A 26,922-nucleotide genomic window follows, 5' to 3' on the forward strand; every position below is an offset into this window, starting at 1 on the left:
AGCCAAACAAATGCTCGGTTAGACATGATGCATAGACTGAGATTTCAGAAAAACCAGTAAATCTCAAGATTGCTAGAATATTTGAAGGAAGCTACCGGAATGCAGCCAAAAGATTTATAGAAATTGCAAGCGTACAGCTTAAACAAATGGAACATAAGATCATGAGCAGCAAACCTGAGTGTTCAGATTTTTGCTGCCAGAAAACTTTGCAAATACAGTAAGGGCATTGAAAACATTAAAGCTCTAATACTACAAGCATTTCAGTGATTCAAGTAGAATCAGCTCCCTGGAGTTCGGTAATGCCAACATTTTGTTACCAAAAACTGATTAACTAAAGTGCAATTCCTCTGGCATGTTGCAAAGAGCTCGCATAGCGTGACAGGCCACATCCATTAGTTGCAAATACTCGTCTGCTCCATCAATCAGGCACTGCAGAAGTCCCAGAACAAGATCTCATTAATATATATATATATCACTTAAATGCATACTAGAATGTCTCAAGTATTAATAGTTTTAGCGAAATATATAATGGCCTTTACACAACAGACCTCATATGTCCATTATGAGTGCCATAGCTGCATAAAAAGCTATTATCTAATGCAAACCGCTACTGCAGGATTCAATGTTAGTTTTGATTTAATGTTTCTAAACTGCATCTAGCATAATTATTACTAAAAAATAGATATTATCATTTATTTCAATATGAAACATCAGACTGGTGCTATTTCACTATTACTCATATATGCCATTACAAAGACTAATGGCGATCATCATAAAACAAAAATATAATAATTTAAAGGAAACAGATATAAAGGTTCATAATGGTTTTGAACCACAGTTACCATACGAGTACGACCATAACAGTATTGGGAGAATCATGTTTGCAAGGGCAGGTGATTGGCGTAGACATTAGACCCTAGTTTCTTGTGGTTGGATGTCTAACATAAGGACAAACAGCATAGTAGCTACATGTTGCATACATGAGTGCTTAGATAACATGGGATAAATAATACCAGAATCACCACTAACCTTATCAGATTCACCCAGTTTCTTGCAAATTCTTGCCTTTTGTTCATCTGATATCTCGTCTGCATTAACGATTACCTCTAACAACTGAAATCGAAATTGAATCAGTAGCAGCTACAGATTAATAATAAAAAGGTGACACCAAAGTGAATTAGATGATGTAATAAAATGATTACCTGGGAAAGCATCTGTGAAACTGGATATCCCTCTGCAATTATATTACTAACTTCTTTGTCTGCCACATCAAAGTCACCAGATTTGCAAGCCATAAACAGTGACTGAACAACATCCTGAGGGATTACCTGACAAATTATGTAAAAAAAATTGTCAGCAGAACTGAAATAAAATATATAAGGACGAAAAATGGATGTATCAAATTGAAAGATCTTTGCTTCATTGATGTATACAATCATCAATTCATCATGGTTTTAGTATTTCAGCGGTACAGAAGAACTGAAAGTTGCATAAAAGAAAGAACAAAACATGTAATTTTTTTGCTTAGGAATGACACATAGATAAGTCAACTTTTGTATTGCCCTCCAACACATATACTAAACAATTTGGAAGAAAAAGAAAGTTCAAGGACCTGATGAGCATGGCAAAATATATGAATTTACAAGCCACTGCTTTGTAAAGTTAGTGGTAACAAATCAATGTAGCTTTTTTCTTTTTACTTAATCAGTTAGCACCATTTAAAAAGGGGGATCTTTTAGACATTTAGAATCACAGATAATTTTTTTACTTAGTTCCTAAGCAAGTGGCATGTCCCAGCATTAAATTCTGCAGGAGAAAACATTGCGAAAACAAAAAGATCCTTTTATCAGTTAAGTTAGCTTTACAAAGATATTTAATCCCTAGTCCTTATGCAGTTGGCGCGTTCCATATTGAAGATAATATCTTCCGCCTGTCATTTGATAGATCTTCATTTATAGAAAGAGTAACTGGCACGACATTGAATAGTTTTTGAGCTCTCATGACTAACAGACTTTAACAGCATGGCATTCCTTAAATAATTAATCATTAGGCAACAGGCAGCACACTAATGATATCAGATAGGCTTTATCAAGGTGCACCCTACTAGTGTTGGAAAATGCTAAGCAATTTGCTATCCAAGTGAAAATGGCCCTCCCATGAATCAGTGTTGAATTACCAGCCAAGGCAACTGCGGGCAAGAAAGAGGGCTAGTTGGTGATGTTGGATGGAAACAAAAAACCTTATCTCTTACATTATATATCTTATGCTCATGCAGCTGGGAAGCAACCCGTCCCCCCCCCTCCCCTCCCCCCTCCTTCCCAAGGTTCCTCTAGACCCGGAAGACAAGATCTGACATAGGGTAGACAGAAGGCTAAAGCATAATATATCATTAATCTAAATTAAAACAACTTTGCAAACAAAACATGACAGACTTTAAAGTGCAAGAATGACTTAGGTATACTCAAAGACTCAAAGATGTGCCTTGAATTTAAGATCATATCAACCAAGGAAAATCAACAAAAAGAAAGCAACCAAAGAATTCAGGTTCTCAGATAAATTTTAGAAAGCTTATTTATCATATTGACAACTCAAAATGCAAGGTTTCTGTTACCTTCATGGTGGTTTAGCAAATCAGAATTCTTAAAATTTGCATGCTTTACCCTAAGGAATGCACTGATATTTTCATAGGATATTCACAAATCAGAAGGGGATAAAGAAGTTTTCTAAATAACGAATCAACATTCATTTTATAATAACTTGATCTAATTATGTAAAGCATAAACTAATAATAGTCATCCCAAAATGGCCGTGAATGGAGTATCTGTGTCAAGATTAAACGAGCCCGAAATTTTCATAATTTTCCATCACGATGATGGACGCTACAAAAGGCAATCCAAAAGGAATACATAATAAAATTTGCGAGAGCATAAGTGAAAATTCAATACCCCAGAAACGCTAATTAGGTCTTTGGTAGAAATGGTTGATCCAAATAATCGAGCTGCACTCTGAAGGATTTTGAAGACACAAAAACGGATTAGCTGGTATACATTTTGAGAATCTGAGATATTGGTGATCTCTAAATAAAATAAAGGCAAAATTAATCACCTTGAGAAAATCTAAACAAAGATAAATGTAAAATGTAAATTTAAATAAGAGAAATGCAATACCTGCAAATATGTAATTGCACGGCGCAGATCACCTTGGGAGATGGAGCTCAGAGTAGAAAGAGCCTAGATTGATGCATAAACAACACTGAATGTGTTAAAGCTAACAATATATGCAGTGGAAAGCTTGATGATAACAACTATTGTACCTCAGAATCCAGGGTAAGGCCTTCCGCTTTACAAATGTGCAAAATGCGATTACTCATGATCTCTTCAGAAAGAGGCTTAAACCTAAACTTTGCACATCTGGAAGCAAGCGGCTCTATAATCCTATAAAATATAAATTTAATAAATTATCCACTAATTACAAACACAGAATGCATATGTTACATTAGTGGTAGAAGCTGAACCTTAGGCAGAGCAGAAAAGAAATCACCTGCTGATATAGTTACATATAAAGAAGAATCTTGTAACTTTGGAATAAGTTTCCATAGTACGCCTCAAAGCATTCTGTGATTTATACGACCCAGCACCCCATTAAAAGCAGCAGTAGCATCACAAGAAACTAAACTAAAGAAGTAAAGGCAATTGGATGCAATAATATACCTGTGCGTCTTCAGTCATTGAATCAGCCTCGTCTAGGATAATGATCTTGTAAGGTGGGCATGGATAACCACTACGACAAATAAGAAAATAATTTAGAAGAAACTAAAGAAACAACTATAAGTCAAGGCAAACAGATATATCTTCATTTTAAATTAATATGAAGTTTACCCTTGACGAGATCCAGAACCCACAGCAACAGCAGCAAAATCTTTGATTTTTGTCCGCACAACATTAATTCCACGATCATCACTTGCATTGAGTTCTAGAACTCTTGACTTGTACATTTCTGGTCTGTTAGAAAAAAAGGCTTCTAATTAAGCCCTGCAACTTACAAGCTTATCAAAGAAGAAGAAGAAGAAGAAGAGAAACTTCTCGAGACATCAGTTGCAGATTCACAATATATGTGCTGGAAAATAAGCATGAGGCATATACCAGCTGCATCTATGTGGTTTCATGATCTTAACAAGTCCCACATGCTGGACCAGAGTCAAATCCCTCAAGTAGTGTGCCAGCTAAGGCAAAACTTGATGAGTTGCTTATTAAGTGGTATTTCTTTTACCAGCAGTTGAGCACAGCCATTGGTATAATGAGTAATAAAGCCACACTGACTTGCTTTGCCTCCCTATAATTCAACAACAACACTAGTACAGTACATGTCACTTTGTTTGTCTGTAAATAATTTAATCCTGCCACTATAAGTAGCCGCAAGTAAGTATAGGTGAAGTTTGAAGAATTTGAGCAAGTACTTTCCTCTCTGCATAACTTTGTGCATAAATAGAATTTTTAATATGAAGTTGGTTGTGACATTTATTGTGTTAAAAGGAGTTTTACCAAACAAACTCCATAATGGGGAGAACTTCCGGAACAAAAAGAACTGTATGAAATCAATGAACACAATGATCTCTATGAACTAAGCCAAACAGATCTTAAAATGGTGGATCCATACTACAGATACCAAAAAAATGGAAAATGCAAAATTCACCACAGCTTCAAAGTAAAGCTTTTCTTTGTAAGACTCGAAAACAACAATCCTATAACAAACAAAAGAAAGATCATGGAACAAACATGATCGACAACAAAGTTAATTCCTGTTAAACGTGTTTGGCTTTAAACAATCAAGGTGTCATTAAGAAAGTTTGAAAATGTTCTATGATTAATTCTCAGGCTAAATTATCGATCAATGAGTTGCAAGTTCTTGGTCCAATCAACTTTGAGAAAGAAAAAGGCCTACCGTCAAAACTACAGAGCTAGCTATTGAAACAAAAGATCTAACTTACAGAAAGCATAGTTTTGAGTTATGAATGAGTTAAGACAATTACATACACGACCTACATTCATCTACATAAACTATAGGCCATATATCCAAGGTTAAACATGCACTCGGTGAATGATGACACAATAATACTTTTTAAATAAGTGCTGTGAGACCCCCCCTGCAAATTTTTTTTGTCTTTTATCCTGATAGATTGTTAATCACTTGAAAAGATATCCTCTTGTTAACAAGTACTGATCCAAAGCTTAACCCATGAATGAAAGGTAGGAAAAATGTTCAACTAGAGGTAAAGCTTTCACCAACATTAATGAATGAAAAGTCATCGTCTTCATAAATAGATACAGGGCCAACCCAAACCTTGAAGAAATCCACAATAGCGAGTAGACTTGGAATTCCCAAAATCAAAAGGAAAAAAAAAACACTAATAAAAGGAGCATATTATAAAAAATTAAGAGAAGTAATAAAATTTCCAGCTCCCGGACTAGGGCATCAACGATTTCTAAGCCTAAATTGAAGCGATTCATTTGATGGGATTTGCGTAGCTCTCGAGAAGTAGCGCGTACCCGTAGAGTTGGTGGGCGATGGCGAGCGCGGTGGTGGTCTTCCCCGTTCCGGGAGGGCCGTAGAAGAGCATGTGAGGGCACTGCACCGAGAGAGAGAAAGTTGGAAAACCTCGAATCAATGTTATTCCGGCAAAAAGGAACGAAAGGGAATACGGCGGATGAGGGGTTATCTCTCACATTGGAGGTCTCGAGGGTATTGGTGAGGACACGCACGACCTCGTCCTGGTGAGCCACGTCCTTCACTTGCTTCGGCCGGCTGCAACATCGCCAAGAAGAGAGAGAGGAATCGGTAACGAGGAGATATGAAGAGAGTAAATGGAGAAAGAGAAGGAAGAGAATGTACTATTTCTCCACCCATGGCTGCGAGCTTGGTGCTACGGGCGCCATTCTCGGACGCCCTTCGCCTTCACTCTTTGCCTCGCCTTTCTTCCTGAAAATTTCAGGGGAGTGATAGGAGTGTAATCGGCGTTAGGGCCTGATTTTAGGACTCCTTCGGCTCGCGGGAATTGGAAAAAAAACAGAAAAATTAAAAAAATATTTACTTAGGGTTTTTTTTTAAAAAAATAGTATTTTTATAGAAATAAAATTTTAATGTTTTATAGAAAAATGAATCAGAAGAGATAAAAAAAAACTATTTTTTACCGATTAAAAAAAATTCAAAACTATTTTTAAGCCACCATAAGATTTTTTTATTTATTAGAAATATAATAGATATTTTATATATTTTTTTAAAAAAATAAATATTCAACCAAACATAAGTCACTCTGAAATGTACCACTTTTTTGTAATCAACCAAACATATCACGACTATTTTCTCATGCATCATATTTGCAGTAATCAACTTCTCGAAAAAAATTATTCTTATGAGAAAAAATTCTTCTGCAAACTAAACAAGTTTTTGAAAAAAAAAGAAGAAGAAGTAAAGCTCGACTTAGATCCGGGCTAATCTCAGCTCGACTATTACTCAAATCATGTTTTGAATTGAGCTCGAATAGTTAAATACCTAGCTCGACGACTCGCACGCCTAATCAAGTACATAATTTTTAATTATGATTAGGGTTCAAATTCGAGCTCAAGAGTAGCTCGATTGATATTTGAGTTGAACAAGATGATCTTGAACATTATTTATTAAGCGAGTTGAATTCGAGATAAAATATTAAGACTCGTTCATGTGCCAAATTTTAAACTTGTGCATTTTGAATAGGGTTGGGCTCAAGTCTCTACTTAAGAGACTCGATTCGGCCCAATTGCACCTTGATGGTGGGGAAATGGGTTGGGTCGAGCCACATATGCTTGCATGCAGAGGACCATTGATAGACTTGTAAATGAAGGGGGCCCGCATCCAGCTGTAAACATAGTAGTTGTTGTCGTTTTTTTTTTATTTTTAATCTATAAATTTAGCACTATCATAATTTTAATTATAATATTTTTTATTTATTTTCAATATATCAATTTTTCAAGCCGGTGAAGTTATCAGACCAAGTGATATCAGGTCCAATAACATCTTCACCAAGAATTAAGAATACCAACTCCAAGTAGGAATTGGATTGGAGGGTAATCCTGCATGAAATGAGTTGAGAAAGAAGAATATGATGGAGACCACAAGGCGGCAGAATTAATAACAATAATCAAGTATCATTAATATTAAAAAATATAAAATATATAAATAAATCTATCTAATTCTATTAGCTTAAATTTTTAGGATAAATAGTGATTTTAATATAGTATCAGAGCAGAAGTCCTAAGTTCAAATTCTCTCTCCGTACTTTTTAAGAATAATTGGTGATTTCAATAAAATATATAATGGAGACGAGTCAATATGGACCCTATGATAGAGATGGCAATCTCATGATTCCTCTCTATCTACATCCTTCTCTTCAACAACACTCCCGTGCAACGATGTACGTAAAGCTCTTTTTGTCGGTATATTTCATGAAATGGAAACAAAAGGAAGATGTAAAAGGTGGAGATGTTTGGAAACGGAGTCCCTTGCACTTGAAGCTGGGAAAACATTCCGCTATTCGACCAGGAAATGAGAGAGAGGCAATTAGTATCATCCATGAGAATCTTTTCCACTTTCTTTTCTTTTTTGGTGAGGATTCTTTTATTCCTTTTCAGAAAAACGAAAGATAACATGCCTCGCTTAAGTTGATATCTAGTTCCCTGTGATAACCATTTCCAAGCAATGGTTGGGAAACAGCATATAATAAATGTACAGTTGATCATAGAGCAATAGTTTATCATGACAATAAGAGCAGAAATATATAGTAAATGGGGAGGAAGGAGCTAGTTTTTTCTTGGTAAGTACGGAGGGACCTAGTTTAGTAGGTCTTTTAGGACTCATTTGGTTTACGATAAAAAAAAGAGAAAGAAAGTGTAGTCAACGAGGTTGAAATTTTCGAGAGGAGCAACACGAAAAATTAGAAAATAAGATTTTTATATTTTATGAAAAAAATATAAGGGATGTGAGATGTTTTTTTTGCAAAACTACTATAAGGTTATCAAAATTTATGAATAAATTATTTTTTAATTAAAAATATAATAGATATTTCACACAATTTTCTCGAAAAATTATGTATTTAACCAAACATAAGTCATTTTGAAATGTACCTTTTTTTTTCTCAGTCAACCAAATATGCCAAAATTATTTTCTCATACAACATATTTTCATAAATCAACTTCTTAAAAAAAAATATTTCGATGAGAATTTTTTTTTTATGAACCAAATTAATTTTTAAATAGCACTGCCCGCCCGCATTGGTTTTCTCTTTAATAATAAAAAAGAAAACAAAAAAAAAAGCACTACTTGATTTCCAGTTTATAAGAGCTGAATTCATGCTGGGACAATGTCGGGGTCTCATGGACCATATCGCATTCAGAGGTCGCAAGTCATGGGTAATGTGCGCGGCGTTTGTGCATAACAAAGTACAGGTTTGAATTCAAGATATGAACTTTCCGTGTAACTCGCTCCGACACAGTGTATGTTTCTCGGTACTTTTCACGTGTTTTTTGACATTTTGTATGCATTCCAAGTGCAGTGAGGGTCCCCGACTTAGGCCAGCGGCCTCCTTACTTCTCACGTGTTTGTCCTAACAACTCTAGCCAATTAGGCCTTGGTTGACGGACGGACGCTAAAACATGAGATCACAAGCATTGCATCTTTTTTTTGCGCACATTCAATGTCGCATGGGTGTAGATATTCCATCTATTATACTATATATCTGAAATACAGGTTTAATTTGTGCACCACATAAATATCAATATTAGTGGCATTTGATGATATTAATGTGTTCCACCATCATCAAAATTTATTATCAGACATTAAAATCGTTATTACAGTGCTCGGCTATTATTAAAATTTATTATTTTTTTGTGCATTATCATATTATATTTTTATTCCCCCCCCCCCCCAAAAAAAAAAAACATACATCTATCATATAATACATGTATTAAAATGAAGGCTGTAAAGCTCTCCATTCATTATTTTGGTACTTATATTAAGCTTTTTATTTTGGATAATTAAAAGATTATTTAATATGGCTCCTTAAGAAGAAGTTTAATATCTCATTAAACCATATTGGATAAATTTTTTTATTAGACCAAACCAACACAAAAATTAATAATATTATTAGTAATCATATTGTTTTGTTATATGTTGGTATGAAGTACTCTACCCTATCCATATCCCGTACAGGCCATTAGATTATACTAATATTTTATTAATTTTTATGATTATTATTTTATTTTAAAGTGAAAGTGCAACCACCAATAACCCTCCTATATTGCAAATATCCTCTACATGTGATACTCGGCTATCACACGAGTTATATGTTTGTACATACATATTAAAACGAACATTTTGATTATGTATAGCCCTCTATTCGTCACGTGGACATCCATATTAATCATATTATTAATATATCTTTCTGATTAGGATAATAATTAAGGCTCTCATTTAATATTATTCTTCATCAAAATATAATAATTTAAATCATTAATAAGAAGATCATTGACTTATTATTCAGTATTAGATAAAGAACTTTTTCCGTTAGTACTAAATGAATACAGAATTTAATAATATTATTAATAACCATATTTGCTTAATAAAAAATACTTTTTCTAGTACTCCACCATCCTCACGTGTACATTAATATTTTATTAATTTTTATTATATTTGTATATTATAATCTTATTTAAAAATAAAAGTGCAACTACCAATGATCCTATTATATCATATTTAAATATCTTCTAAATGCAATATTTTCCTATTTTGTTGAATCCTAATCTTATTATTTTACATAATATATTTTTATACTATATTGATATATATATATATATATATATATATATATATATATATATATATATATATATATATATATATATATATATATATATATATATACATACTGTTAGAATTTCGTATGAATATCATAATACTAATATTAAAAGATTATATTATAAAATAATTAGTTTCTTATGTTTATTATACTATATTCTATTTTTCTTATCTATTCTAATTATATTTAAAGAAAAATTTAAAAAAACTGTACTATCGCGTTGCCCTCGTGCCGCTTGCCCGCTTGCCCCCTTATTTTCCCCACACGTGCTTCGGATGACCTGTGACTCGATTACCGTGCCCAATCACACGCCACGTGCAATAATGAAGGCAGTCCCACGATAGCTAAACTCCATCGGTCGGAGTACGAGACCCCGTCGCCGAAAATACTTATAAAAACATGAGTCCGAAGGCGCCTCTTCGACTGGGTCCCCTCTCTCTCTCCCCCTCTTTCTCTCTCCCCCCTTCTTCATCTCCCTGCTCTCCTCTCTTCTCTCCTGTCTTTTGCTCGCCTTCGGGAACCCTAAGGAGGTCTTCAGGCGCATCGACCTCGCTTCTTGCGGCCGGTCTGGGAGGCATAGGAGGGCCGGGGGGGGGGGGACAATCGCTTCTTCATCGTCATCCGCGGTCCTTGCGATCTATGCGCTGCATCTGATGCAAGTAAGATTCTCCGATTCTTTCTTTTCTTGGATTTTCTTGTTGCCACTTTCTCTAACTTGGATTTCTTTTACTTTTGTGCTGTTATTGGGATTTGATTGTTGGATAACTTTTTTTTCATTTGAAAGAAAGTTGATTCTTGGATTTAAATTACTTCGGTCGTTCTTGATTTCTTTGGAAGAGGACGAGGTTGTTAGGTTTCTTTTTTGGATAAGGGTTTGTTGGGATTGAACGGCTTTTTGACGTATGACCTGGTATTGGGATATGTTTCCTGGTTATGTAGTCTGAGTAATCTGTCTTCAACAAAGAAAATTTCTTTCACAGCGTTAACACACCGTAATGATATGTATCTTTCCGATGTTGTATTTTCGCTGTTGCAAACCCTGTTCTTGTTGCCTAATTTGTAGACAAAGCGAATGATTGGATCAGAAGCTGAGCTGTTTCCCGGACATTTGAAAGAAAGTTGGAGAGAGATGTTGTCATGTTGACCCTTTCATCTCCCTGTTTGCATATAGCCAAACTCGCAAAGAATATGTGGATTTGGCGTGACCTTCTTGTCCTATCCAGCGCCAAACCTTTCCAAAAAGATGACATCTATAAATTCAAAGATGCCACTCGCTCAACAATTTAACCACTTAACCATGTGTGCACCTCTCTCAACACCTGTACTCTAGGGGCACTGTCCATAAACTTCCTCTACTTCGCTCATTTCTAGCTCTAATTTTTGCCAATTATCTTGCATCTACCTCCGGAACCTAACTACCACCATGCTTATTTATGCTTATGTTTAATATCATTATGTTCCATTCTGGAAAGATGGTCTTATTACTATTGTACAAAATCTCATTATAGATGATAAGGATGCCCACAAGGTTCTGGTATTATAACTGAATATTTGATATGCATATGTTACAACAAGGCTACCATTCTTTTAGTCTTGAGTAAGTTTGATAGACATGGCCATTGTCTTCAGGTGGCAATGGTTCAACAGGCATGCTGACACTTAGTTTTTGTGACATCATCCACTGGCTTGATAACACCTGCAGTTCTTCATTTTTGTTATCTGTACTTCATATTTAGTTGCCTGCAACTATGTTAGTTTTCCATATTCTCTGCCTATATATTTGTTCTGCATTTCCATGACTTTTTTTTTTCACCATTACATATTCTCAATCATCTGCACAGGTTTCTTCTAGTGAGATATAAGGACTGATGTGGAATATTACCTAGTAAATGCAAATGATAAACAATCTTATGAATGCAATAAAAAATGATACAAGGGCACATGCTATGGTGAATCAGAAATCTATTTGCAGCAATATTCAACTTTTAAGTTGTCCCAGACATTGGTATCCCTGCCAAGTTGGTATTGCTTAAGAAAAATTGATAAGTCTAAGATATTTCTAGAGCTCCTATGTATTTGCTCCCTGTATCAAATGTGTTCAATTTGTATCTGCTTTACAACAAGATTTTAGGGATCTATAGTAGAATTAGGAAGAAAGAGCAGCTACAGGGCACTAGTAGTAACTTTTTTTGATATATATATATATATATATTGCAAAATCTCAGTGTTATCCAATATTATGTGATTTTTTTCGGTAACATAATTATTCCACTGAAAAAAAGAAGTACAGCATTATGGATCTCAGGGATTGCCTTGTGGAGGCTGAGAATGGCTTCAATGAATTGTTTGGAAGATACAGATGAGTCCTTGTGTAATTGTTAACCATCATGGATGAAAAACTTGGTAAAAGGGATTATATAAGCTGATAATTGTGATGACATGAAGCTTTAAATGAAAACCAATATGAAGTAATACCATCGGACATCTCGGCTATGTGATTTCTGCTTCTGACTAGATAAGTCTGAAGATCGATTTGTAAAATCAGTTTGGTGACATAGATGTATGCGGAACAAAAATTATACACCATTCTCACCCTTCTTTCTTAAAATACTTCACTTCAGAGAAATACAATATGTAACAATGAAACATGTTTCTTAGGAATAATCTGTCAACGTCAAACAAGAAGCACCCATCTAATATGAGCAAGATTTCTTTCTATCTTCCATTTCAGTTTAGCTCTCCTGAGCCTGGAACATTTGGGACAAGGCAAAAGATCAGCACAAGAGTTATCACTATCAGAAGTATGCATTATTATGCAAATTCTTTGTGTTTGAAATTTGTAAATGTAACTCCATTGACTAAGCTAAATGGACACAGTTAATGACCATAATTACTCCTTCATATTTAAGAGTCTCTGAGTGAAATTCATTTAATGTAGTGACTGATGAAAACAATATCTCATTCATTTTATGCCATGTATAAGATTGATAAAGAAAGATGGCTTATATTCTGGACACTTGCAATAATGCTTTTGGTGCTTTCCTTTTTATATTCTTATCATTTAATGCTTTCAGAACAGCTTCGTCTTTGTTTAGTTGTGCTTGACTGGCCCAGAAAAACATTGAGATTAATTCCCTTTCTCTCTTTGCTTCTGCCAGGGTCAAACATTGGATGACCAGAATAGTGGTTTCTTCCTTTTCTTACATTCAGCGTGGGCCTTCTGGAAGAAAATATTTCACTGATTGATAAATTATTTGGAGAAATTATTTTTAAAACATGCCTTCTCTGCAGTTATTGCCATTAACTGAGCATGGGCGCAGCATTCTGGCTTCTCGGAGGTTTGTGGATCTATTCTACTTATGTTTTTGGGATACCATGAATTTGGCTCTTTAAGGATGCTTTTAAATCAGACTGCATTTGACCTAGCAGGCCCCCACCCTAACACACACACAAAAGGAAAAGAGGAAAGAATACAACGATAACAAGAACATGCAACTTCCAACTTTTCTTAAAATATTCTTGCATTTAAGAAGACAGTGACCTAATTATGCAGTGATGGACTTCAACAAATATATTGTTGTAAACAAAGTATACAATAAAAAAAAGGGGTGTCTTGTGCATGAGGCTCCCGCCACTGCGGGGTATGGGGAGGGGCAGATGTACATAGCCCTACCCCTCGCATGCAAAATGATGGTTTCCGTGTTTCGAACCCATCATACCCAGGTCACGTTGGAGCAACCTTACCGTTGTACTAAGGTCTGCCCTCAAAGCAAAGAATACAATAACCATATAAGAAAAGAGAATATAATAATGTTAAAATAAGATGTTTAAAGGAAATATGTAATAGATTTATGAACTCTATTCTCCAAACTTCTGTTGACCAACAATATTGCACAGGATTCTTTAAACTGACTGCATTGAGAACTATGAGAAGAAGAAAACATCTTTTGAACATCTTTTGGTTTCCATGTGAATTGTAAAATTGACATCTATGCAAATGCTTAAAGCTGTAGAGAATGTCTTCGTTGGCTTATAGTGTGTTAATGAGCTGCAAGTATGCTAGCATGCAAAATTATAGACTGATAATTGGTTAGATATGGACTTTTGGCTAAACATTGTTCAGGGCCTTAGGCCAACTTTTGGTTGAATTATTCATGAAGATGGAATGTGTTAATACATAACTCATGGAGAAATAAAAGACAAGTGACAAGTGAAAATGCCATAGAAGTATCAAACGATACCAAAAGAGCCTCAATAAGGTGAGGGATTAATTAACAAATTTGCTCACCATGTGAACAAGGATTTTAATGTATGGATGAAAATATTTTGACAAAAGGTTCTGCAACAGCTAATTAAACAAGGTGATGAAGGTTAATATCTATCTCCATCATAAATATAAGCTGTAACAGCATTAGATGCTCATATAACACTTGTCAGATTAGGTATACAATTTTGACAATAAAAATATCCTCAGTAAGAGAAGTTAATCAAGACAAAACCAAACCCTGCAGTTGCATTGAGTAGTCCCACTATGTATATTAGCAAGATAAAATTGCTCCACAAAATTGGGGTGCATATTTATGCAAGCTTGTCATGAAACTGATGTCAGCAAAGACTTAACTGCAGATCAAATATAGGCATAACTGCATAAAGAGTCTCTTCGACCTTATTATTTACATGATGTAGTTGAGCAAGGCAACGTGGATGCAGTCTCAGTCCAGAATGAAGGCATATATTAATCCTAACCAGACATTTGACACATGCAGTCCAAGTTATGACCATTTTCATACTCAACAATGTTGCATTATGAGGATTAATTTAATTCGTACAAATAATTAAAAAAGCATTATTTGTTATTGTATCATAAAAGAGAAAGAAGATAGTTTTTTTATTACACATATGTTAGTGATATTGAATGGAAAATTTCTTTATTTTGTATTTCATGTGAAAATGTGGACATTATTTTTAAAAATGAAATGCAATACTTGTTGTGCCCTTTTTTTCCCAACACCCCAACTGACCCCTATCTTGCATTTTGGGACCAATATGTGGACCCTTCATCCTAGTGATATGAAGTGTTGGGTGCTTCCAAAAAGTGAGTGTGAATTAATATTTTTTTTGCTGCATACACCCGCTGTTGTAACAGTATACAACTAGAAAAGTTTTCAGAATTTATCTCCATTCTAGTTGAAGATTTCCGATTACTGGATATGTGAGGTAAGAGAGGACATGCTATTGTAAGAGTTGGTTCTTGTTGGGAGATTGGAGGGGGAATTTTTAAGCATGTGACTTTCTCCTTTTGTTTTTTTTTTGTTTATTTGATTTCTTTAACAACTATACACCATAAAATTGGGGGCCAAGAAATTACACCCCTTTTCTCCTTTCTTTTAGAGGAGGAGGGGGGGCATTATGGTGAAGATTTTTGAGGGGCTGGACCTATAAACTACTATAAGAGATTTGGAATATTATGGGGGCTCACCCTGTCTTCTACCTGGCTTTGCCATGGTAACCTACATTATTAATTTTGTATTAGAGATTATATTGTTATGTCCTTTGCAATAATATGCTCTAATGTTTTCACCTGTTCGATACTCTAGTTTCAGAAAGTCATATGACAAAAATTTAAATGGGCATGAGAAAAAATATTTAAATACGACAATTGTCAATTGATTATTTACATGCTGTTGAACTAATAACCGAAGAAACATTGATTAAATTGATAAATTGATGGAGGACAAAATGAGAAGGTGTGATCATTGGGGGCGTGTATTTTGCTGGAGATTTAGAACTGCAACAAATCTTTGCACATAGTTTACCGAATCGTGCCAAACTGGCCGGTTCAAGGCGTACTGAAATGGACTGATCGGTTACCAGCATGGTATGCTGAACCGGCCGGTTTAGCACATACCGTATTGGTACCGTCGCCAACTGGTACGGTTTGGCTGTGGAAAATGGTTCGACTAATTTTTGCTGTGTACCGTTCTGGTAGGCGACCGATACGGCTAGCGGTGTCGGTATGGTGTACTTTGGTTACCAGCATAGTTTAGTGTATCGATTTGAAATGGAGAGAGAGGGAGAAGGAGAGAGGAAAGGAAGGAGAGAGGGAGGGAGAGGGAGCGTGGGAGAGAGGGAGAGAGGCCGAGAGAGAGTGATAGAGAGAGAAAGGGCTCGAAAGCCCTCTCAGCTTATCGGCAGGGGGTTCCCTTATTTCGTCTCGAAACAAGAAATGTCCCGTAATTTTTTACTGACTTGGCCTTTTCGGCTTATCGGCAGGGGGTCCCCCTATTTAGTTTCGAAACAAGAAATGTGCCATATTTTTTTTGCCGATTTGGAAATGACGTCGGCAAATGGTTTGTCGACTTTATTTCAAAATCAGCAAAAAAAAAAAAGTTCGTCCAATTATCAATTGGTACGGGCCTTGGTACCAGTTTGGCGAACCTTGTCTCCAAACAAACTCAAATGGAGGCAGTGAGGAAGAATTTGAATAAACTTGCATCAAACTAAGCAGCTGTGGCTGTAATAATGTTGATGAAAACTGTGCCAAAGAAGTCTAATAGATTTTGTTGTTTATTGCTCTGGTTATGTTAATAACCAAAATTTGCAGTCTAGATTTCAATTCCTTGTGTGTTTTATGTGCTACGTGACACCCTCTCTGCACTTAACTGACGTCTGTGGTTTCTATAACATTTGTTATCTTTTTGTTGAATCAGTAAATCTTTTAACATGTATTACAATTTGTCCCTATAATTTTGGCATTTGAATCTTTTATTAGCTTTCCAATCTTCTATAGGCCTTTATTCTTTTTGTTTCATTATTTTATTATGAAGGCCATTTTGTTATGTGTAACATCATTATCATGTGCTTACCATTTAGATAATAGATTTTTTTTTTTTTAATTTGTACTCCTGCATGTTTTGGATGTCTTCAGTATTATCTGGATGTCTAAAGTTCATGGTCTCAAACAGGAGAACACTTGCACTAGTCTCGGGTGTTCTAGTGGCTGGTGGGACTGTTGCATACATGCAATCACGATGGCATAGCAGATCCGGCAGACCAGGATCTTCTGCTAACCTCTCTACACTCGGTAAAAATAAGGAGAGCTTGATCCAGAATGGTGTAGATGATAAGTCAATTAGGACACCAAGGCAAAAAAAGAGGGGATTGAGATCTCTACATGTTTTAGCTGCAATCTTGCTCTCACAGATGGGCTCAGTGGGCATGCGCAATCTTATGGCCTTAGCAGCCACCGTGGTGAGCTTCTTTGTTTTCACATTTTTGGTACAGTAGATGTCATTTCCATTTAATCCTTGGACAGCTATGTTGAATATATATTTTGGAGCATATGATTAATTACTACAAATAATTACATACTATAGTTACAATGATGACAGTTATTTCATGCTAGTAGTGATAGTTATCCCATGGCAGTAATTTTTCTATCACTGTTGTTATCAAGCAGCATTTAGCTTCCTTGCGCTGGTCTTGTTCTTTGTTCGTGCTAGTAACAGTAGTGATAGTCATCACATGGCAATAAGTATTGGATCACTGTTAATATCAGGTTGCATTTTGATATTCTTCCTCCTTTTTTCTTTACCATGCTTTCATTGTTTTCTTAGTGTTGTACTTTCGCATGATCTAGTAATTTTTGTTCTCTATGAAGCTAATTGCTGGTTATGGTCCAGATAATACTGATGGTTCAAGTTCCTTAGTTCTCTCATTTTTTATTATGAATAAATATTTATTGGAGAAACAAAAAATCTTAATGGAAGGGAAATTGCTATCATTTGAACAAGTAACAACTCCAAGGTTGGTAAAATGTAAGCAACTGATTGACACCTACTCTGTGAAGGTGCTTCCTAGAGTTTCACTAATGAACTAGTTTGACAAGCACCCTTCTTAGCAAGCTGGCTTACTTAAAGTTTAACATTGCGTTTGCCATGTTAAAGTTCAGAGTTATTCACTTCAGAAATTTTCTAGTATTCTAAATATAATCTGGCAAGTCATCTGAAATCCCCATATTACAATGTAGACAATTTGAAGATAGTGTAGCCTGCAGGTATGGCAAAATAATGCTGGACCAAAAAGAACAGATGAGTAGTCCATGATTCCGATAAAATACTACTAAATATCTTTGAATGTGTCCTCAAGCCCAGCTATTTGTCATTCTCTGATAATGACAATATGATGGGTCTCATTCCACAATGGTGCAGAACAAATCCAGAGTCATTAGATAATCTACAGCCTGTACTTGCATCCGCCTGTGGTAAAGTATCAGAGGTCGGCAGATTCTTGTTGACACATCCTGCTTGTCATGTTGTTCACCTAACGAAGAAGTGGAATTGGCAAAATGAGTTCACTACCTCCCTCAAGTTGCCCTGTAAATTGATATTGATTGACATCAAACCATGTCATACCATGGAATGCACATTATTATAAAATGTGTAGCTAATGGTTCGGTGTATATGCTCATTCTTTTTGTACCAATAGTGCTCCTTTACTAACTTAAAAACTTCTTTGGTGACTTTGGAAAGAATGAGCATAACTGAAAGCTGCTAACATTGAATATATTCTGTTGAGATCTATGCTCGATGCTAAGTGTTATGGCTTGGTAAGAATGCATTTGTGTCTTAGGAATCTTCAGTCATTATCATGTGATATGGTAGAAGCTAGCATATCCCGGTAAAATAGTTCTCTTAATCACATTCAATCTTCATTTCATCCAAGGCTTTCTCATGTTTCAATCCATTATGTTCCCTGAGATGCTTGTACTAGTTATAATTTTCTAGCACCCTAATTATATCGGTATATTGTTTGAACTCAAGTTTCTCTGCCTGTGAGTTTAGGATTGACATCCTCATTCAAAGTCAGCACTTAATTGAAGCTGCAAACCATTGGAACTTTACAGAAAACCATCAAACTCTAGTCATCTAGAATGTGACTTTTGGAAGAGGTCTCCCATGTGAGAACTCTAGAACCCTGATGTTTTAGGTTTTTATAGTCTTCAAATTAAGAAATAATTTTTTCTTTCTCATCCTGGCTTAGTTCTACAGAAAGATAGATATTGAGCAAACTCTGAATGCTCTGTATAAATTGCATGCTAGGTCAGAGCTGCATGCACACTCCTAGCCAGTTGCTACCCATTGCTTGGTAGTCACTGTTAAAAAAAAACACACCAAATGCAGGATTTTTTGGTTATTAACCATCTTTTGTGGTTACAATACTGGTAGTTAGTTCAGCTATTTGATGTTTGTTTATTTCACCTTTACCAAAATTTGCTTTCATATATCCAGTATTGCTCCTGGATCGAATCAATTTTTTGCCTGTAGAGATACTATATTTTATGAACTACCCAATTTGTGAGAGAATGTTAATTCAAACATTACTGCAGGCATTGAGAACTGCCTTGAGCAATCGATTGGCAAAAGTTCAAGGATTCTTGTTTCGAGCTGCTTTTCTTCGGCGAGTACCAACCTTTTTGCGCCTGATTGCTGAAAATATTCTTTTATGTTTTCTCCAGTCGGCCTTGTTTTCTACTTCAAAGTACTTGACAGGGGCCTTAAGTTTGCGGTTCAGGAAAATATTAACAGAGCTCATACATGCTGATTATTTCGAGGTAAATACAGTTTCTGGATCAATCTTGCTGTTAGAACACATGATTTCTTTCTTTTGATATGTTATATTGTTCATGTTATTCATGGCCCTTGACAGACTTATGAATTTCCATCCTGCATACATATGCACATATTAAGTACACCTGCAGGGGGTTGGGGGTGGGGACCTTTGGGGTCATGGGTATGAAACTACTTTTGTCAAAATAGTTATGTGCCATGGACAGGTTTGATCGGAAATGACAGTTAGCTATTTCAAGGAAATTATGGTAGACCTGGACCGTGATTTGTTTATTATAGTTTCCTGTGGAAGCATCAAGAGCTATGTGAATGAAGATTTAAAATTTTTTAAATGCTTCAGAAAATGTTTTAAAAAAGTTATGTTATTGCCAAGGGGTTCAGAGTGTGGAAGGGGCAATAAAATGGGCCAATCAGGAAGTATAAAGCTTGTCGGTGATAGTGGTTATGGTTATGCAATCCTTAAACAAGGTCCTGGAGATGTGACATCCAACATTAATTGTGTACAATGTGTGCCTGAGGGCTTTAAGCAGCTTTATGAAAAGAGCTAATGGTTTATAGTTGAACATGTGCCTAAAAGATCATGTTGTCAACTATTTATATATGAATAAATAATTGAGCTGAATAACATCCTAGATATTTGGTTGTTTACATGTATAATTGGAGATTATGCAAAGAACTAAAGATGAATGCTACAAAGTAATGAAGTAGCATGAATTTGCTCAGTGCATTCAGAAAGGAAAAAAGACATGATATTGTCAAGAACAACAAGAAAGGAACTTAGCTTTTGAAAAATTTGGTAGGGTTACTGGGTGTGATTCATGATAATGTCTTGAAATATGTTAACTTATGCTTCAAGAATGAAATTTCAATTGATACATCCACGGATGAGGTCTCATGTAAAAGGGCGTCTAATAAGATCGAACTTTGAAGAGAGACTTAAGCACAAGGACGGCAGAATTAGTACCAATAGGCATGCTGGCCGGTAACTGGTACGGTACGGTACTAGTGCATACTATACTATACTGTGGCATATTGGCACCACAGGGAGGGATAGGACTGGAGAGGAAGGAGAGGGAGCGAGGGGACTCACTGTAGAATCGACGTCTAGGGAGATCGGGGCTATTATCCAACTCCAGAGGGGTTTTGAAGGAAAACTACAAGGGGAGAGAGAGGGGGGGCGCCAGAGGAGGAGGTAGGAAAGAGGCAAGGGTGTTGTTGAAGGGTCCGCATAGGAGGGGGAGGGGGGATCTGTGATGGGGCAGCAAGTCTGACGGGGTTTCAAAGGATGTGGAGAGGGTTTCTAAGGACCACAGGGGGAGGCTTTTAAGAATTCGAGAGGCCTTGAATCGTGTCGGTAATCGACCAATCTGGTATAGTATGTCCCGAACCAGCCAGTTTGGTGCACTTCGAACTGCCTATTTCGGCACGGTTTGGCAATCCATGCTTAAGCAAATGGAAAATATGGTATTTTCAATCATGTAGAGGTATGTATCTCGGTTCCAATGAGTTGTTATATTGCTTATTTTGAGAACATTTGCCAAGTGGTGTGACCCCAATTTGGAGTTAGGTGTCCCACAAAATTTCACAGCAATCGAATAGATTCAGAATTGAATTCTGCACACAGACTAGAACCTGTGTTTTGATTGTTGGTATAAAATGGCTCTAGATATGGTTACAGATCTGATCATCAGCCTGATATATGCCAATTAATAGCAGACTAGCATAAAAGATAGTGGAAACAGAGTTATAAAGGATGGAAAGAGAAGTTGGAAGAAGAATAGAAGAAGTAGGTGAGAAAGAAGGTCTCTGGCCACTATTAATAAAAATTAAATGAATCTCCATCTTTCCCAGTAGCGCACATAGTGCTTCATAAAAACCTTTGCCGCCCTTTCCTAACCCTTCTAGGACTCTTTTAAAAGAGAATAAACTAATCCTAACAACCTTCTAAACATGGACAAACTTGACTCATATCAGGACTCTGAACTAAGGAAAAGAGGCTTGTTGGCTAAAATAATACCAAAACAACCCTGGCTACTATTCTTAGTACTGTAGATGAACAATACCTTGCAATTTATTGACCCACTAGAACAGAAAATGTTGACTAAAAATAAAATTGCAGCCAAGGTTTTAAGTCCCATAGGATAGGGGTGCCCCAGTTTCTCCATGGAACGAGATACCCTGCTGTCCCATCCCATCCCAACTGCAAGTCCAGTCATATTTCTCAGTAGATATCCTCAAGCTCTCTCCCCTTATTTTCTTTCTTTCCTTTTCTTCTTCTTTCCATCCTTTCTTTCCTTTTCTTCTATCTTCCTTTTCTTCCTTTCCTTTTTCTTTCCTTTTCGTCTCCCTTCCTTTTTTTCTTTCTTCTTCTTCTTATTTTCCTTCATTTTTTCCTCTTCATTTCTTCTTCCTTTCCTCTTTCTTCTCTTCTTACATGGATGGGTTTTGGAGTCCCGACCTCGTCCAAGTCCCATTTTCTCACAGGAACGAGACGGACGACCAAGATGCTCTCTGTCCTGCCAGAACTTAAAACCTTGATTGTAGCAACTAGAAACTTTAGAAATCTGATTGGATCAATCGCTTCTGCTATGCATTGGCTTGTCCTCGAGCTAGATTGCTTCTTGTCATCATCTATCCTATTTCTGATTGCTTTAGCTTCATTGGTGGTGCTACAGGCTTCATAGGATGCATACAAGCTGCTTCCTAAGTGTTATGGTGTAGGAATAAGTATTATGGTATGCGTCATGCTTGGCCTTCCTATCAGACAACCAAGGACGTCCCAAAAGGATATGGTCGTAGATAAGGGAACTCACATAAGACTTCAACATAATCTCTTGATCATAGTCAATTCAACCATGCTAATTGAAATGGATACCCCTTTCACTCTATTTTCATGTTCAAGTTCACAATTTAGAAGGTACAACATTTTCTGTGCTACCATTATCTGTGATTAGTTCATATATTTTAGCCATGGTATATACTGGACCTAATTGCCATTTCGGTTGGTACTCACCAGTCCTTACTATCTTAACCTTGGAATAGCTCGGTTTTGAGCAGTTCGGCCCAATAAGAGCCCTATATTGGTTCAAGGCCTCAATTATTGAGGGATAAAGGGCTTGATGCCCTTCTCTCTCTCTCTCTCTCTCTCTCTCTCTTTCAAGATAATAGAAGAGAAAGAGAGAAGGAGAAGGGGAGATGAAAAGAGAGAGTGTGGAAGGGTAAGCAGGAGCTCCGATCTAGATATTTCCTTCTTTCTTTTCTTTCTTGTTACATCCCATAAATGGGCAAAAATTAGAAATATAGAAAAATCATGCATAATTTATATGTGGTATGATTTCGTGACATGTTGTAGATTTTAGTCAGATTCATGTAATGGTATAATTTTTTATTTTCAATGTTATACTTAGTTAATTTAATATATATTATATAGTCACACCAATTCTTTTGGTTTGTAATATAAAAGTTAAATATATTATATTTAAACATCAAAAATGAACTCACAAAATTTTATTTTCTAGTCAAAACTAAATAAAGGAAGCTTAAAAACCTTGAAACAAAAAATATTTTTTTTTTGTATACCGGTACGGTTCGTTATGGTATGGTACAATACCATTATCGTATTGTACCGGTCTCCTACTGGTATGCAGTCCTACCATTATCGTATTGAGACTGCGAGTTTGATTTTAATCACTAGAAACTCAATAGTTTGACATATAATATGACACTAATATGGAGTTTTCCTTTGTAAGTGGCCTTTTTTGTCTTTTGCATAATTATCCTTGAGTTCTTTATCGTATATATCTGGTTGGGATGCATATCTGTCATGTGGTTCTTTTATTCCGACTGTCTTTTTCGGTATATCCAAACATTTTCCATATATAATCCATTTCTGAAATGCAGAATATGGTATACTACAAAATCTCGCATGTTGATGATCGAGTCACCAATCCAGAGCAACGAATTGCTAGTGACATACCAAAATTCTGTTCAGAACTGAGCGACCTCATACAAGATGATCTCACAGCAGTTACTGACGGCCTGGTATATACGTGGCGCCTCTGTTCCTACGCAAGTCCAAAATATGTGCTCTGGATACTGGTAATGTTTATTCTTCTTCTATATATCAAATAAATTAGTTTCTTCACAAGCCTATTGTTGGTCTGCATTTTCTTTCTCAAAGTTTTTTTTTCTCTCTGTATGATATGCTGCAAGCTATATGCATCCTTTAATGATAACATGACTGTAGTTATTTATATGTTATGTACTAAGTAGCTTAACAACGCTAACTAGTTGTTGGTTCTCAGGCATATGTATTAGGGGCAGGATCTATGATTAGAAACTTCTCACCTGCATTTGGGAAACTGATGTCCAAGGAGCAGCAATTGGAAGGGGATTATCGGCAGCTTCACTCACGGTTAAGGACCCATGCTGAAAGTGTTGCATTTTACGGGGGAGAGAATAGAGAAGCATCCCATATTAAACAACAATTCAAGACTCTCATTAAGCACTTGAATCTTGTTCTTCATGACAATTGGTGGTTTGGAATGATTCAAGATTTTCTCTTAAAATACCTTGGTGCTACAGTAGGAGTTATCCTGATTATTGAGCCCTTTTTTGCTGGCAATCTTAAACCTGATACTTCAACGTTAGGAAGAGCAGAAATGTTGAGCAATCTTCGTTATCATACAAGTGTGATAATTTCACTATTTCAATCCCTTGGGACTCTCTCTATCAGTTCTCGACGGTTGAATCGTCTCAGGTTTTTGCTCAATCCGCTCCTTTTCCTGAGTTAACTGTTCAAGTTGCAGTTGATGTTTACTGCTTATTCTAGTTTGTAATCTACATTTCTTCCTTCATATGCATGGATTAACTTGCTTTTACCAATGTTTACACATAATTGTTTCTAAAAATATTATATCTTAGTTGTCATGCTGCTGTGTATACATTTTCTGTTGAAGAGTTCAAGTAACTTGTTGTAGTCAACAATTTACTCTATGTCCTTGTCAAATTCTGGTTTAGAGGTTCATCGATGTCTAAATTTCGACATGAAACATTTGAGCTCTCATGGGCCATTCTTGGAGATTTCTTTCCAACTCAGTTTCTTGTGACAGTGGTTATGCAGACCGCATTCATGAGCTGATGGTTGTCTCTAGGGAGCTATCTGCCATTCAGGACAGATCATCAATTCAAAATGGCTCAAGTGGGAATTATATCAGTGAAGCAAGTTACATAGACTTCTCAGACGTCAAGGTAGCTCAAATTTACTGAAATACACATCTTTTTCCAATTATATTTGTAATATATTTATCTTTTTGATGCCAATAACAAAATTTTCAGGTTGTGACACCAAAAGGAAATGTATTGGTGGATAATCTGAGTCTTAGGGTTGACTCAGGCTCTAATCTTCTGATCACAGGTATTTGTTTTTCAATTAATTTTCTATTACAATGTCTAGAACTGGTCAATGTCTTCAAGGTTTTTATAATGAATCTGGAATTGAGGTCTAAGTCTAGAATATCCTGTATTTTTTCCCAACTTTTCATGCTACTCGTAATTATATACTAGAGTGTAAAAATTAATCTTAAATCTATTATTGTTTTGTTTAAAGAGATTCCAAAACATGTAATTATTTCTTGTGGGCAATTTTTTGAGGTTTCTGTTTGGCTGATAGAAAAAGGCCTGGAAATACTGAAGTTTTTGAGAAAATTGAACTTTCAGCTGTTTGGATGGTGCGGAGAAAATAATATGGAAGTTGGTTGATGCTAGATAAACTTTACCTTGGAAACTTTTTCTTTTTCCTTTTCCTTTTCCGAAAGTTTTTGAGCAATTTAAAAGACTCTTAGGAAAAGATTACATTTTAGATAACTTGCTAAATGAGCCTATACAGCTATACTAGTTGAGAAGCTTACAACATAGGTAGAATAGGAATATCATCTCGTGATTGGAAGGTCACTGAGTAATCATGCATAAAAAAGGGCGTTTTATTGCATTAGACTCTCGCCATTGTGGGCTCTGGGGAGGGTAAGATGTATGCAACCTTGCCCCTGCGGTCGGAGAGGCTAATTATGTTTCGAACCTGTGACACTCAGGTTATAATGGAGCAACCTAACTGTTACACCAATGCCCGCCCTCATTAATAATCAAGCATGAAGAATATTAGTTTGTTTGCTGACATGTTTTGCACGCTGAATTTTCTGCCTAGACTACAACTGCATTTATGAAACTAACATTCAAAAACACTATTTCAAGTACTTTTGACATCAACAAAAGATAGTTGTTCATTGCTTTTTCCAAAGGCATATTATCATATAGATTTTATGGTGTTGCCATATTTTATTTTGTAATTATTATGTTTACATATTACCCCATACACATACATGTACATATATACATAGACATATATGTGTCATCTTTTTGTTATCACCGTGTAATATTTAGAACTTTTATGATTTAAAGTATTAAATAAGCTTTCATCCTTCTAGTAATAGTTTTCAAATATCAAAAACTGCAATTTTTGCCTCACTCCAGGTATGCTTTACCGGTACTGGTAGGCGTACTGGTGGCCTACCGGACTGGCTCGTACTAGAACCGGTCCGGTGCGAACCAGTCTCCTCCCTTTTTTTTGGTTCACGTCCGCGCGCGGACGCGAGTAGATAAGATGCTGGCCACTGGCATTTATGACTCATGCGCTTCCCTGCGCGGATGAACTGGCCTGCGTGGGCTGGAAAACTGCGCACGGGGCGGATTCCCGCGGAAACGCATGGGGCGGGGAACCGTGCAGGTGCTCTGCCCTAAAGGCCACACATTCTGACACCATAGCGCGCGCATTGGTATGGGCCGGTACGAGACCGGTACGCATGGTACCGGCCCGAAAATAGTTGGAACCGATTTCCACATTGTCCGAGTACCGATTTCAAGCCGTACCGGTCTGTACGAGGCCATACCGGCCAGTACGGCTTGGTTCGGCAGACTACGGCCCCACTCTTGTAGATATGTTGAAATGAAATGATTGATTTTAAATCAGAATTTTTTGCAAATAATTCTATTTTCTTTATCAATTACACCTGTCTAAAAAAATACTTCCTGATAATAACAATTTTATTTTGTTCATAGAAATTTGTCAAATCTAATTCTTGTAAAATGTCATCAGCAGTCAGCTTTACTGGAATGTCATTAGTGATTGCCAAATGCTTTTGCTCGGATTTAGTTAAGGATGACTTTATGCCTTGTTTGTGTTTAGATTATTGAAACTTGTCACAACTATTTATCCGTTGCAGACATTTTCTAAACATGATCAAAACATTTAGATATTTTTGCTATAAATCATACTGTATGATGACAATGGGACCAATGATTCTGATAAAGATAAGTTTGCTTTGGTCTGCATAATCACTAGATGGTTCTTAT

General features: G+C 36.1%; 2 protein-coding genes across 3 annotated transcripts in view; one reads left to right on the forward strand and one right to left on the reverse strand.

Annotated features, from left to right (window-relative positions):
- Positions 1 to 80: 80 nt before the first annotated feature.
- On the reverse strand, positions 81 to 6,032 carry EMB1968 (ATPase family associated with various cellular activities (AAA)). The gene is made up of 12 exons (XM_008783360.4): positions 5,890 to 6,032; positions 5,724 to 5,802; positions 5,547 to 5,626; positions 3,879 to 4,001; positions 3,711 to 3,780; positions 3,541 to 3,614; positions 3,314 to 3,434; positions 3,168 to 3,230; positions 2,946 to 3,005; positions 1,203 to 1,328; positions 1,030 to 1,113; positions 81 to 429 (listed from the first exon to the last, which is right to left on the reverse strand). The coding sequence occupies exons 1-12, from the start codon at positions 5,931 to 5,933 to the stop codon at positions 328 to 330; spliced, it is 1,026 nt and encodes a 341-aa protein (XP_008781582.2). The 5' UTR covers positions 5,934 to 6,032; the 3' UTR covers positions 81 to 327.
- A 4,275-nt stretch (positions 6,033 to 10,307) lies between these two features.
- Positions 10,308 to 26,922, forward strand: part of LOC103701335 (ABC transporter D family member 1-like) — a 37,054-nt gene continuing 20,439 nt past the window's right edge. The window contains exons 1-8 of one of the 2 annotated variants that reach the window (XM_088720447.2): positions 10,308 to 10,545; positions 13,045 to 13,224; positions 16,815 to 17,137; positions 19,275 to 19,499; positions 23,416 to 23,613; positions 23,820 to 24,274; positions 24,627 to 24,765; positions 24,853 to 24,931. In XM_088720447.2, the coding sequence (XP_088576573.1) occupies positions 13,197 to 13,224; positions 16,815 to 17,137; positions 19,275 to 19,499; positions 23,416 to 23,613; positions 23,820 to 24,274; positions 24,627 to 24,765; positions 24,853 to 24,931 (1,447 nt within the window). In that variant the 5' untranslated portion in view covers positions 10,308 to 10,545; positions 13,045 to 13,196. The remainder of the gene's footprint in view (positions 10,546 to 13,044; positions 13,225 to 16,814; positions 17,138 to 19,274; positions 19,500 to 23,415; positions 23,614 to 23,819; positions 24,275 to 24,626; positions 24,766 to 24,852; positions 24,932 to 26,922) is intronic. The other variant, XM_008783359.6, reaches the window with a different exon arrangement.

This window comes from Phoenix dactylifera, chromosome 4, assembly GCF_051530095.1.
Source record: "Phoenix dactylifera cultivar Ajwa chromosome 4, Ajwa_hap1_PhDact_Kaust_v1.1, whole genome shotgun sequence".
Taxonomy (NCBI): Eukaryota; Viridiplantae; Streptophyta; class Magnoliopsida; order Arecales; family Arecaceae; genus Phoenix; species Phoenix dactylifera.

What these genes read in the sequence shown, in the direction of transcription:
- EMB1968 (XM_008783360.4), bottom strand. Translation starts at nt 5,933, where the DNA reads ATGGCGCCCGTAGCACCAAGCTCGCAGCCATGGGTGGAGAAATA. An exon ending in ACCTAATTAGCGTTTCTGGG is followed by an intron (nt 1,329 to 2,945) that starts GTATTGAATTTT and finishes ATAATTTGTCAG; the next exon opens with GTAATCCCTCAGGATGTTGT. An exon ending in TTTCACAGATGCTTTCCCAG is followed by an intron (nt 1,114 to 1,202) that starts GTAATCATTTTA and finishes TTTCGATTTCAG; the next exon opens with TTGTTAGAGGTAATCGTTAA.